Source organism: Meriones unguiculatus, chromosome 14, assembly GCF_030254825.1.
Source record: "Meriones unguiculatus strain TT.TT164.6M chromosome 14, Bangor_MerUng_6.1, whole genome shotgun sequence".
NCBI lineage: Eukaryota > Metazoa > Chordata > Mammalia > Rodentia > Muridae > Meriones > Meriones unguiculatus.
In genome coordinates, this window is record NC_083361.1 from 89020020 (window position 1) to 89034340 (window position 14321).

General features: G+C 39.8%; 2 protein-coding genes across 2 annotated transcripts; both read left to right on the forward strand.

The window, feature by feature from the left end:
* The first annotated feature begins 409 nt into the window (after positions 1-409).
* LOC110558343 (olfactory receptor 52D1-like) lies at positions 410-1455 on the forward strand. The gene has a single exon (XM_021653188.2). The coding sequence runs from the start codon at positions 437-439 to the stop codon at positions 1385-1387; it is 951 nt and encodes a 316-aa protein (XP_021508863.1). The 5' UTR covers positions 410-436; the 3' UTR covers positions 1388-1455.
* Positions 1456-7838: 6383 nt separating this feature from the next.
* LOC110558311 (olfactory receptor 52D1-like) lies at positions 7839-8986 on the forward strand. Its single transcript, XM_021653157.2, has one exon. It carries the CDS (start codon positions 7925-7927, stop codon positions 8897-8899), a length of 975 nt encoding a protein of 324 aa, XP_021508832.2. The 5' UTR covers positions 7839-7924; the 3' UTR covers positions 8900-8986.
* Positions 8987-14321: the final 5335 nt, after the last annotated feature.

The following is a 14321-nucleotide window of genomic DNA, read 5'->3' on the forward strand; positions in this document are numbered from 1 at the left end:
AGGCTGCTCCTTTCTATGGGCAAATACTTCTGTCAGTAAGAAGGTGAGGAATGCAATTCATGCCAGTGACCCAGGGCCCAGAACACAATACAAGATGGTGGAGGGCAAGCTAGACCAGCTGGATACACTTTCTTAGTGCACATATTGTGTGCACTAAGACAGGTTAACTTTGAATTGACACTGACTGCATTCATGTTAGAATGCTTGGGACACAACACAGAAGTCTTACTTGAAGATAGAGATCCTGGAAGTGAGATAAACACTGTTACTTAAAGATATTCAATAATGTATACTAGAAACGAAGACCACATGAATTTGAGCAAAACTGGTGTGAATGAAGGACAAGAGATTAAGCGGACATTTAGCAGGCAGAGATATATAACAACCTTTCATTTTCTGTCCACTTTTAGGAAGAAGGCTTGTCCCCTGCATCGCGATGCTCTCTGCCTCCATCCCCAACACCACCGCCTTCCACCCTTCCACATTTGTTCTGCTTGGAATCCCTGGGATGCAGGACCAGCATGTGTGGATGGCCATTCCCTTCTGCTCCATGTATATCCTTGCTCTGGTTGGAAATGGCACCATCCTCTACATCATTGTGACAGACAGAGCTCTCCACGAACCAATGTATCTCTTCTTGTGCCTGCTTTCTGTTACAGATCTGGTCCTCTGTTCAACGACATTGCCTAAGATGCTGGCAATCTTCTGGCTCAGGTCCCATGTCATTTCCTACCGTGGCTGCCTCACCCAAATGTTCTTCGTTCATACGGTCTTTGCCACAGAGTCAGCTGTTCTGCTGGCCATGGCTTTTGACCGCTACGTGGCCATCTGCCGACCACTTCACTACACATCTATCCTCAATGCCATCGTTATTGGGAAGATTGGTCTGGCTTGTGTGATGCGCGGCCTTCTCTTTGTCTTTCCCTTTGTCATTCTCATTGAACGCTTACCCTTCTGTGGACATCACATCATTCCTCACACCTATTGCGAGCACATGGGCATAGCCAAGCTGTCCTGTGCCAGCATCAAGCCTAACACCATCTACGGTCTTACTGTAGCGCTCTCAGTCACTGGCATGGATGTGGTCCTCATTGCTACCTCCTACATCCTCATCCTGCAGGCTGTGCTGCGACTGCCCTCAAAGGACGCCCAGTTCCGAGCATTCAGCACTTGTGGAGCCCACATTTGTGTAATTCTTGTCTTCTATATCCCTGCATTCTTTTCATTTTTCACTCACCGCTTTGGCCACCATGTGCCTCCTCAGGTACACATCATACTTGCGAATCTTTATCTCCTTGTGCCTCCTGTTCTCAACCCCCTAGTTTATGGCATCAATACAAAACAAATCCGCTTGAGAATACTTGACTATGTTGTAAAGAGGAGGTGACAATAATCTCTACATGTACAAGAGACTAATGAGTTCCTGGCTTGAGGTTGCTGCTTCTGCTAATCTCAGTACATCAGTATCATGCAATGTCTGAGATTTTGAAGATCTCAATGCAACCCTTTCATACCTAAAAAGTTAGGTGTAGGCTACAGATGGATGTTCAGTCTTGAAAGGAAAAACAGTAAGTTAGGAGGAAACGTAGAAGACTTGAAGAAGAGCCATGGAGGTTTACTGTGTCTCCCTCCAGAAGCTCATGTGTTAACAGTAGAAGGGAAGTGGAGTCAAAGAGCTATTTACTTATCATTTCCAGGTATGGAGAGTACACATATATATTTATTAATTTTGATGTCAGTGCTTTCTTAGAACCAGCATCATCAATGAGTGGCTCAGCCTTGGCCACAGAAGGCTCTGCCAGACTAAGACCTTTGGGCCTGGGTTTAGGTTTGAAACATAAAGATGGCAGCTGGGAGAATCACTGTGAGCAGTCTGGAAGCATGTGATCACAGAGGGAAGCATCTCAAGGAATTGCTTCAAAAGATGCCACTCTGGAAAGAAGACGCTTACCTCATGACTGTGACCTCTGCTTCTTAGTTGTCTAAGCACGATGAGTTCAGGATGCAAAACACGTAAAGGGCCACTGTAGACTTGCTATGATCCTCTGTTTACCTCAGAAGGTAGCTTCCTGGGTGTACAGTGATCCCAAAGATAGTTTCCTGCTAGCAGCACCCAGTCAGGATAACATGAATCCTCAAGTAGCTGGCCTTCCTGCTCATTTCCTTTGAGTTCTGGAACTGGAATTAAAGTGGCTGTGAGCTGCCACATGGGAGCTGGGAGTCAAACCCAGGTCCTTTGGAAGAGCACGAGACATCTCTGCAGTCCCATTATTAGATATTCTTGATCATCAAGGGCATCCATCCTTCTTTGCAGCTTCAGTATCTTTCCTTTTCAATGGTGCAGCATTTCACCTATCCATAGTTGGTTTAATTTATTATGTGGTATTTGGTGAATAAGAGTCATATCAATGAAGAACACAAAGTTTTACTGTGTTACCATAACACTATACATACCATGAACTTTGTCATCTCCCTCATTTTTTTTCCCCAGCATTCAAGAGTTAGATTTATTTGGTCAGTTTTGCTTTTTATAAAAATTTTATTTTTTATTAATTATAGTTTATTCACTATGTATCACAGCTGTAGCCCCCTCTCTCATTCCCTCCCAATCCCACCCTCCCTTTCCAAATCCACTGATAGGGAAGGTCCTCCTCCCCTTCCATCTGACCCCAGCCTGTCAGGTATCACAGGACTGGCTGCATTATTTTCCTATGTGGCCTGACAAGGCTTCCACCCCCTACCTCAGTGGGGAGGTGATCAAAGAGCCAGCCCCTGAGTTCATGTCAGAGATAGTCCCTGTTCCCCTTACTAGGGAACACACTTAGAGAATGAGCTGCCATGGACTACATCTGAGCAGAGGTTCTAGGTTATCTCCATGAATGGTCCTTGTTTGGAGGATCAGTCTCAGAAAAGACCCCTGAGATCAGATGTTTTTGGTTCTGTTGCTCTCCTTGTGGAGCTCCCGTCCCCTCCATGTCTTTTTATCTCCCCCTTCTTTCATAAGATTCCCTGAATTCTGCCCAAAGTTTGGTTATGAGTCTCAGCATCTTTGATACCCTGCTAGGTAGAGTCTTTCAGAGGCTCTCTGTGGTAGGCTTCTGTGCATCTACCTCATTTTAAGCATACAATTTTGTGGTCTTATGCTTACAATGCTGGAAAACCTTCAACCTTTATTTATAAAGCTTTCCATCATTACAAGTAGAAACTTTGTAACCCATTAGAAATAACTATGTATTCATCAGTCAACTCAGCCAAGGAACGTCACATAGAACAAATCTGTTGCAAGAGCCTTAAGAGAGCATGCTTGCTTATTGTAATTGAGCTTCCATTAAAAATATTTATCTAGGAGCAGCTTTTTACTTGATTTAAAGTTGAGTTTACAGGCAAATAGGCTTAAGTGAATACTTTAGGAAACTGGGCGGTGAAAGAGGATGTAATTTCAGTAAAGAATATCATTTGTGGTGACTCAGCATAAAAGGCATGGGAGCCATCTGTACTGCCAGTGACATGGTGAATTCAGATAAAGAATTCCATAGATTATGGATCAAGATCCAGCCCTGAAAACACTGACGGTCAACAGTACAAAATAGATCATCCAATTGATGTATAAGATGCAATTAAGTTTGAATAACTATCAATTTGTGATTATTCAGATAGCAAAAAGAGTTATAGACACCAAAACCTTTAATAAATCTCTTATGCCTCTTATTTATTTGACGGTATATTTTACAAATAGCTTTTGAGCCTGAATTTACAGTAACAGTGAAAATAAATGTTTTCTTAAATTCCAAAAGCAAATACTCATCAAAATATGTTTCCCCAAAGTATAAAGAAGAAAACTCTATGATAGCATTCCTTGAATTTGGAGACTAGAACACCTTAATTTTACTATTATTTAAAAATATATATGATTCTTAAATTAATATTATTTTTGAGAATTTCATAGATGCATATAATGTATTTTAACAATATTCACTCTGTTACCTTTTTAAGCACACAAACAAATATTTATGTAATGTACTCATCATGTAGAGACCCTAAAGTTTAAGTGTAAAGATCATCTTACTGGTTTTTTCTTATTTTGAAACTAGGGCCTTAGTGAAACCAACAATAAACAAAATACTAGATATGGATGTAAAATACTGTTATGTCAAGTCAAAAAATAGCTGCAAATCATGTGTTAAAAACACAAAGTCGTAAAAATTTGCCTATGAAAATTTTATTTTTGTAAAGAGTTTTTGATACAATGATTCAATATGGCAAAAACCAAGAGAATATTTAAAGATTCATATTTTTAAACTTCTATATTACTTTCTATACTAACTTAAGGTTCTAAAATTATTTTAAATATGCATGTATAAAAATAGAAATGTGTAATTTGAAATGTAGTAAGATAAGAATATAATGAACAAATGAAACTGTAAATTCAGAGCTATCAACATTGGTTTTTAAAAACATGTCCAGTTAGTTCTATCAGTATATTACTAAGACAGCATATATACCACTTTGAATTTGTAAACCCAATAAATTATTACAGCTTTTGTCATAAACATAAGATTTCATAATAAACCCACATTTTGAATTTAACTTTTTTCTGTCGTCTGTTTCTTTAATGTGTTGTGCATGTGTGTGTACATGTGTGTCCTCAAGTGATCCACGGCACATGTGTGGAGCTCAAAGGACAGCTCTCAGAACCTGTTCTCTCCTTTTACCGTGTGGCTACAGGGGACTATCTCAGGTCGTGATGGGTGGCAAACACCTTCACCTCTGAGCCTTCTCACTGGCCCCTGAGATTTTATATTATTATTATTTTGTGTGTATGTGTGCATGATATGTGGTGCACAGGCTATGATGTTTTTGTGTGTGTTTGTGAGCATGTGTGTATGTGTAAATCGGTGGACAGTTCTGTGGACTTAGTTCTTTCCTGTCTTTATGTAGTGTCAAGAGTTTGCTCAGGTCATCATGTTTGTGCTTCTGTGATAGGTCCGGTAACCCCACTGGCTCACTAAGTTGGAGTGGGAGACAATTGTTTCTTTGATCTCCCATTGGCGACCTATGACATGAATAGATGTTTGTTCCTGTCACGCAACACATTGGTGCCCAAATAGAGTCCAACAGAACCAACAAATGAGTCAAGGAGGAGTGGTTTTTTTGGCCCATGTAGGGAGTGGTAGGAAGTCAATCGAGATGTATTCCTTTAGGGTAATGCGAAGATGGGGACAGTCCTAAGGCAACGGCTTTTCCCCCTGTGGCATGGGAAGTTGCACCTCCTTGCTGTGGTGGCAGCTGCGTGTTCCCTATGATGGGTGGCCTTCCACGCTGAGCTGTCTGAGGGTGGAGCAGCCTCGGGGGTGGGGCCCCACAGTGGCCGTCTCCCTTTGCCTAACCTAGGGCAGCATGTCTGCTGGGTGAACGGGGTCCGCTGTGGCTGTATGAGGACATGGATAAAATGGCTGGTGGACTAAATGTCCTATTGCAGTCCTTGAAAGTAGCACAACTTATTCAGGACAGGATTAAAGGCAGGCGAGAGCAGCCGTTATTTAGCCTCTGTTGTGGCTCATAAGGCATGAGACCTAGGTTCATCTGCCTTTTTGGGCAGGTAGGAACTATAATGAGAAAACCATATGAATGTTTTCCTCTCTGCTAGGTTCTGATGTGGCAGGAAAGTGGGAAAATGGGTGGTTGAGGTAGTTGGAGATGTAATTTTGTTGTTTCTTACAGTCGGCAGTATGTGAGGGAAATGATGTACGAGTCAGATCTAGGCTAATGAGCTTTTCCTGGAATCCAAAACCTTTGAATACAAGTGCATAGCCGGATACCGAGGAGAAAAATACCATGGAAGTGATGCTTTGACATACAATGACATCATTTGGCTTTACACTGAGTGTTATAAATTCATTTAAGAAGGAATGGCCTTTGTGCTGGTTGTGTTTAAGCTTTCCAGATATCTGAAATGATTAAGAATGCATGAACTAAGATACACTTTTAGGTTATTTCTAAATAAGTTTACATCATTGCCTATTCATCTGCCTATTGATTAATTAGACGCTTAGCATGTGCCATTAATGTGTCCAGCATTGCACAGATGTTTGCAATACAGGATGTGAGAATTCAGGCTTGGGGTTTTATCATTAGTATGATTGTCCAAAGATAAGAACTCGGGTAAGTTGTTGTTTTCTAAAGAGTCTAGAATCCTCTTGCCTACAACACAAGATTTTCTATTTAAGGAGCTGCATTAGGGATGTTAATGGGAAGAAGCAGAATTAGAAGAAAAGATTAAGGATTCATTTGGTTGCTACCAGTCACTGGCACCCACCTGCCATTGCTACTTGTCAGGATCACCTTGTAACACACATCAGATATATGACAGAAGCCAGGATGCTTGAATGGTTTCGGAGTGTTATTAAAATCGTTACTTTCTGCTGGAGAAACTATAGCTCCTATTGTACATTGTGAGGGTGTGTGTTTATAGTCAAAGACATCTGTATTTACGGACGTCAAAGGGCATTCAATTATTCCCCTTTGGCTTTTGGTTTTGTCAAATAGTATAAAGAACAAAGGATGCCATTCTATCATCTTGAGCACTCATTATCAAATTACTTCTCAGTGTCAAAAGAAGCTATAAATCTCCTTATTCAGCCAAAATCTTGAACACAGTGCGCTGCGTCATTTCCAGCACTCAGTGGTAGCTGGAGCCTTGCAGTTCTTATCTGATGTATCTGCTATTTTGAAACCTTCGTCCACTTTCTCCCTCCACCTGGCTCCACAGAATCACCATTTCACTTCCTCTATGGATTTTGTATCTTTTCCTCCCAGATTTTACATATAAGTAAGATCATGAAATATTTTTTTTTCTGTACGTGGCTAATTTTATTTAGCATAGTCTTCACCAAATCTGTCTTTGTTGTGGCAAGAGTTAGGATTTTCTTCATTGAGACTAGCAATGTTCAGACATAAACAAACTGTAGTTTCTTTCACTATTTGTTCATTGACTCATCATTAGATTTGATCTCTCTCTTCAGTCAAGACAGACTGAATGCCCAAGATCAACCCAGTCTTATCTTCTGGGAGCGCAGGGTCAGTTTTAGGGTCAGGGTCAGCAAAAGCTATGGTGCCTTGTGGTTCTGTGTTGCAGAGTGCGGTTGTCAGGGAGCTAATTCTGGGCCCCCTGGAGGCCTTTCCTTAGGTGATTTAAAGAAGCACATTGTGGCTCCTGAATGCCCGAGAGGAGAGTGGAACGTTGCAGGGCCATGAGCTTGGATGCCTCACATTCAGGTAAGATGGTGGAGGTGACGGTAGGCTCTACACTCACAAACCACTGTACCACATCGCTCCATTGCTCACCGAACTTCAGCCGCAGGGTCACCCAGTGCCTCCATCCACCTTCATCACCGTTGCTAAATTCTCTCTCACACATACACAGAAACCTGCTGGATCCCACCTCTGCTAGAAATGGATATTCTTTAATTTTCAGATGAAGAATTTTGTATAAACTTTGAAGTGTTCTTAGGTTAATTTTTTCTACTGTTGTTTTTAATTTTTCTCGATTGTTTCTGAGAGAAAATGTGTCTTTTGCATTTTGTTCATTTTCTGACCTGGTTTAAGCTGTGATCTTTAGCTACAATGTATACATTTCATCAAATAGTCACCTACATTTAATAATGTGTTAACAATGAATCAATAGTTTTTCTCATTAAAATAATTTCTCACAACTCCATTCTCTCAGACACTGAAGCTGTCATGCCAATGCTGCACTGTTACAGCACATCGCAGTATAGTGGCATGCTGCATAGCATTATTTCACGTTGTTTTGTGTATTTTAATATTCTACTATTTTTCCATTTTAAGCACATGAATTTTTTAAAATTTAACCCCAGGTAGTTTCTCTGTTGCTCCCTTTCAGGTACCTCACCAGGGTGCCCCCATGATGCCTTGCAACAGCACTGGCCAGCCTTCTTTCTTCATTCTTGAAGGCATTCCTGGGATGGAAGACAAGCACAGATGGATATCTATCCCCTTCTCCTCCATGTACTTCATCACTGTGGTGGGGAACTGCACCATTCTTCTCACCATCTCCATGGAGCGCTCCCTGCACAAACCCATGTTCCTGCTTCTCTTCCTGTTGGCACTCACAGACCTGGGCATGTCTACAACCACCATTCCTAAGGTGCTCTGCATCTTCTGGTTTAGACAGAGTGAGATCAGCTACAGAGGCTGTTTGGTCCAGCTGTTCTTCATCCACTCCATCTCAGCCATGCAGTCATCTGTCCTGATGACCATGGCCTTTGACCGTTATGTGGCTATCTGTAAGCCCTTGCGTTATTCCACCATCCTTTCCAATCGTCACATTGGGCTCATTGGCCTAGCAAGCTTGGTACGAGCGATCCTCTTTATTCTCCCCATGCCTGTCCTCCTCCAACATATGCCCTTTCGTGCCAGTCGAGTCATCCCCACTACCTACTGTGAGCACATGGCTGTGGTGAAGATGGTATGTGTGGATACCACAGTCAACCGGATATACGGTCTGGTTGTGGCCTTGTTGGTGGTTGGGATGGACATCTCAGCTATTGCTTCCTCCTATGTGCTCATCATACGAGCTGTCATGCGTCTCTCTTCCAAGGAGGCCCACCACAAAGCAGTCAGCACCTGCACCACACACATCTCTGTCATGCTCGTCTCCTACACCCCCTCTCTTTTCTCTTTTCTGACTCATCGCTTTGGGAAAGGCATTCCGCCTCACGTCCACACCATTCTTGGCAACCTCTACTTCCTTGTACCGCCAATGCTTAATCCTATTATTTATGGAGTAAAGACTAAGGAATTCCGGGACAAAGTTACCAAATATTTATGTAGGAGGAAGGAGCCTATAATTTTTTCTCACAGTCAAAAACTTGTTTGATAATCCAATATTTGTATTGGGAAGCAATGGTAAGTATCTAGGGGAAATTGACTAATGGTAGGAATATATTGAAATGTCAGATTAGCAATCAATGTATTGACTCTTGGATAAAGAAGCTAAGACAGGAAAGAACTTCTTGGTTTCAGTAACTCAGAGGCAATGCAATTATCCCCTACAGAATAAAATAATGATATCTGCTCTTAATATTTAACAGTGTTGAGCAAACTACTTGTGATAACGTATGTAAAAATACTTCAAATGACACCACACAGTCTATCCATGTAAGAGAATGCGCAACATTTTCATTCAGAGTATCACAGAGCAAACTGTAACTTCCTCATTCGCAATATGTGGTCAAACACGATAATATATACTTTTCCAAGGCATTCACAGTCAAGCCAGATGTGAGATTGTGTGTGTGTGTGTGTGTGTGTGTGTGTGTGTGTGTGTGTGTGTGAGTGATGGAAAGGAGGTTGGGAGTTAGAAAAGGTGTTTGAAAGGAGTGAAAAGAGTCAAGGAAGTTTGAAGATGCATGCAGGGTCATTGTTTTATCATCACAGGCAGAAGCCTGACACTTGGCCACAGGATTTGCTGCTTCCTTTTGACCTTAGGAATACAAATTGGAAGCAAGCTCAAATTCCAAGAGAAACTTTGGAGGAAAGGAAGACTATTGGGAAACTCTTATTAGAATGAATGGAATGATAAGGGTATTAATTTCACACTTGCGAAAACTTCTGGAGTCAACATTTCTACTTTTTACAACCAAATTGAGTGTGTGAGAGGACCTTCTCTTTCTCTTTTTAAGGAGCTGTTTTTTAAAATTTATTTTTAATTCACTCACATTGGTGTTTCTGCCTGCATGTGTGTCTGTGTGAAGGAGTCCGTGTCCCTGGAACTGGAGTTAAAGACAGTTGTGAACTGCCATTTTGATGCTGGGAACTAAACCCAGGTCCTCTGGAAGAGTGGCCAGTGCTCTTAACCACTGAGCCACCTCTCCAGCCCTGAGAAGACTTTCTGGTGATGGAACAATGCTGAGAACACCTTAAGAGCGAAAGCTGTGGCAGTCGGCTTTACACTGGAAATCATGAGGATTGCCTGACATGTAACAGGACTTTTCAGCTTAAATCAGGATAATCCTGCTTTCACAGAACATCTAAGGGACATCTTGGCATAAACAAAGGCTTCTGCACATGGAAATACATGTGATCTATTTTTGGAAGAAAGAGAAACAGCCTTTCTGGAGGAGAAACAAAAACGTCAAATGTGTGTTCGTGTGATTCTAAATCTACATGAAATTCACAGAAGAAAACAGCATTTGGAACATTTGTCAACCAAAATGGTGCCAATTTGTAAATTAAGATGTGACCTTGTGGCCCTTTTTTCTTATGTGCTTTTTTGTATAGGAACATTTCTGTGAAGTATCCTTCCATTGTTTAGGCTTTTGTTTTGGTCATCTTTATTTAGTTTGCATAAAGTTAAAACTTAGCTTTGACTTCATGTCCAATTTTTGGCAACGCTCGGGGAGGAAGTAAATTTGATTTGAAAAGATCCTTGTAAATTCTAATGCAATATTGTAAATTCTTTTCTTGTAAACGATACCAATTTTAGTTAGGGACCATTTTTCTAGCCTGTATCTTGGTTTAGAAGAAAAGTAATGAGTAAAACCAATTGCTTTAAGGGGGTTATGGCTGCACTGTCTGGAGCTGGCAACTTGTGAGCTGAATTGTCTGTCTCTAGACAATATGGAAGTCTGTGTGTCATGTTTGCACCAAGATCATATGCATATCATCCCACTGTAAAACAACTTCAGAAATATGGGGACAGTTATTTGTGCTCATTTCTCTATGTGTGTGCGTGTGTGTGTGTGTGCTGTCAGTTGTGGACAACAGCTTCTTTTCTCAATGGGGAGTGCTGCTCATTTGTGAGCCTTCATTAACTCAAAGCAAAATGGTTAAAAATATTTATCCACTTCATCTTTGGTCTAGCCAGGCTGCCCCACCCAGGGAAAGGGATGGAGGAGCATGTACCAGAGTCCATGTCAGAGACAGGTCCTTGTCCCACATGGAGACTGAACTGCCTGTCAGCTACATCTGAGCAGAGGGTCTAGGTTCTCTCCATGCATGGTCTTTGGTTGATGCAACAGTCTTCACAAACCCCCGCTCCCCAGCCCAGATTTGTTGACTTTGTTGGTCTTCTTCTGGAGCTCCTGTCCTCCCAGCGACCTTCTATTCCCCAACTCTTCCATAAGACTCTTTGCACTCTGCCTGAATTTTGGCTGAGAGTCTCAGCATCTGCTTAGATCCACTAGTTTGTGCTCAGTTGGTAAAGGAGGAGGGCTCCGCCTTTCTGAGGACTAGGGGATGGGAATGGGAAGAAGAGGAAGAGTGAGACCAGGAAGAGATGAGAGAGGGGGATATGATCAGGAGGTAAAGTGAATAAGTAAATAAGTATATATAAAATAAATAAATAAATATATTTGTCTTGTTACACTTGGCTGCAACTTTTTAACAACTCATTAAAAAAGCAACAGAGAACAAGGCACTGGCTTTTGAGATGACTTACAGTAAGTTACGTTGTTTACCAAGCTCTCCTGCTTTCAGAACACTACTTAAATGGCAAATAAATTTAGTTTACATTAAAAATAAAACCTGCAGGCTGAGTGCAGACTCAAAATTTACTCTGGGAATAGCAGTTGACTCATCCCATGGTTGCCCTACAGACTTTCCTGGAACTTGCTGTGTAGACCAGGCTGGCTGCAAACTAAGAGATCCACCTGCCTCTGCCTTCCCAGTGCTGAGCTTGAAGAGATGTACACTCTCATCCAGTCCCACACATAAAAATTAGTTTCTAATTTTTAGTACAAAGCAACTAATCTTTGTTAAGAAAAATCAGAAACCATAACTCTAGTTCATTCAGGATGATTTAGAAAGTGTTCTTTAGGAAACAAATAAAGTAAATAAAACAGTCCTAGAAAGGGTTTCTATAGGTCAAATAATTGTCAGTCTTTACATATTTCTGAGTCTTATTTTTCATGCAATGGGTAATAAAATGTTATTGTTATTGTTTTTCATTACATTGCTACTAAAGAAATACATGTATTTGACAAGGCAGTCAAATGTGCTAGAATATTCAATATAAAAGTGTCCTAGCTATATATGTATATACACTATATATAATTGTATATATACATATATGTATATAGATATATATATACACTATATGTATGTATATATAATAGTTCTGTGAGAAAACCTGAAAAATTAAAACTAAAAGATGAGTAAGAAGACATAAATTGAATATATTTGTGAGTGGAAGAAAATTTTACTGATTTGATAGGCCAAGAACTTAAAAATATTAATACCATACATGATTTTTCTCTTCTTTTTAAAGGGAGGAACCACATTCATACCTTTATTTTTTTTTACAAAATAAAATATAATAAGATAAAACAAAAATCATCACATTTAAAAATAAAAGCCAACAGAAAAATAAAAATGCCCCATGATAAGGTACAAGAAACAGAGACTCATTTGTTTACACATTTGGGAGTTCCCTAAGACACTAAATTGCAAGTTTTGTAGTAGCTTTCAGAGGAACTGGCGCAGACCCTGTAAGCCCTGTGATTTCTGCTTCAGTCTTGGAGTTTATATGAGCCTTGTTTGGTTGTTTTAGAGGGCCTTATTCTCCTTGTTTTCTCCAGTCCCTCTGTCTCTCCCATTCCTTCTGCTTCCTCTCCCACTCAGGTTCCCGGAGCTCTGAGGGGCGATTTGATGGGGACTTCTCATTTAGAAGACATAAATGAAATATTTTAAAATTAAATGAAGTAAATAATATACAAAGAATAAAGGGTATAGCACTACGTGCTTCCTAGGACCCAAATATAAAATCTTCACTAGAGTATAGAAGATTTTGATATTAATTGTGGACTGTTGATATTAGTAACAGTGCAACAGAGTTGTCTTAAATGCAATTTAGTTTCCAGGCAATCCCATTTTGATTTACTCAAACACCCCAGATTTCAATCTGCTAAAACTTAAGCAATGCTTAGACAAGTGATAAATAGAATAGATTGCAATTTTTATAAAGTCTCTTCCCATTTAATTCCATATAAATTTTCTACCACTTGCTCAGATATAGCATTAATAGGAAAATTATTTAATCTTGTTTTTGTATGTTTTTAAAAGATTAGTTCTTAAATTTTAGCAATACATAGTATCATGACGATACTGATGCCCACTTTAATGTAACCAAAACTGTTGATTAGATAACCTAAAAAAAATGTAATAACTAGAAGTGGATCAGTGATGTCTGGGCAGACAGGATAGCTTGGGGAATCACTGTTTTGGTAGGCATCTTGAAATCTAACCGGAACCAAGAAAAATCCAGGGGAAGGTTGTTCATACAGAAAGGCTTCTCTGCTCTGTCCGAAAACAGTTGAAATTGCTATTAGAATTTACAGACTGTTTTACTCTAAGTAAAGAAGAAATGTAGACAAGTCAAATGATGGCTAGAGATAAAGATGACAAATGTCTTACTCATATTTACCCATTTAAGAATTTCAAACACAATATCACAGGTTGAAATTGGGTTCAGAAAAGTGAGGTCCTTTATCCCAACTTTAAGCTCAAGGATCACATCTGTTTCACTTTATACTATGATGATGATGATTAAAATTTGTTTTTACCTTCCATACTTTTATCCTGCGCAACTTGTTTTAGATATGACATTTTATAATTGTATTTTTACATTGATCCATCATCAGAAATTTTATTCATACAATGATTTAAAACACAGCAACAGAACAGTACTTCTTCACATAATATAATTGCTCTCTATGCAGGAGCTAAGCCTTTCTGGGTGAGTTTATGTGAGGCTAATGCCATTCCAGAAGCAAATAGTTTTCAACTCATGCATTTACTTTAGGGTAGAGGTCCCTTTTATAGGAGTATTTCGAATTATGAATCTAGACACTTGACTTAGTTTGCAAAGATTACAAACTTAGTTTACAATTCAAATAATGTATTTAAATAGTTCATGAATCCCAACTGTGCAGGGCGTATATACACACATTATCACAATCATCTGATATGCTTGGGAAAAATTCCACATTACTAGCAAAAAAAAGTCACAATGAACTGAATGAATAATTACATTTCGGTTTCCTGAGAAGTTGTTATAAAGTAGGATCCAATGAAAAGCACAGCAGGATCCTTTGAGCAAAAAGATAGTAATTAGAAATAAACAGAATGAGAACATGGAGAAAATGACAGGAGACCAGTCTCTTGTGGTCTATTCTTTCCATTACTTCCACAGTTTATCTGGCGATATTACTGGGTCTTGGATGGTTGTGAAAGGTTTTCTCAGATATCCTCGTCATTTATTTAGCTGAAGGATCATTATCAGTTCTCACATCGTATGAAGC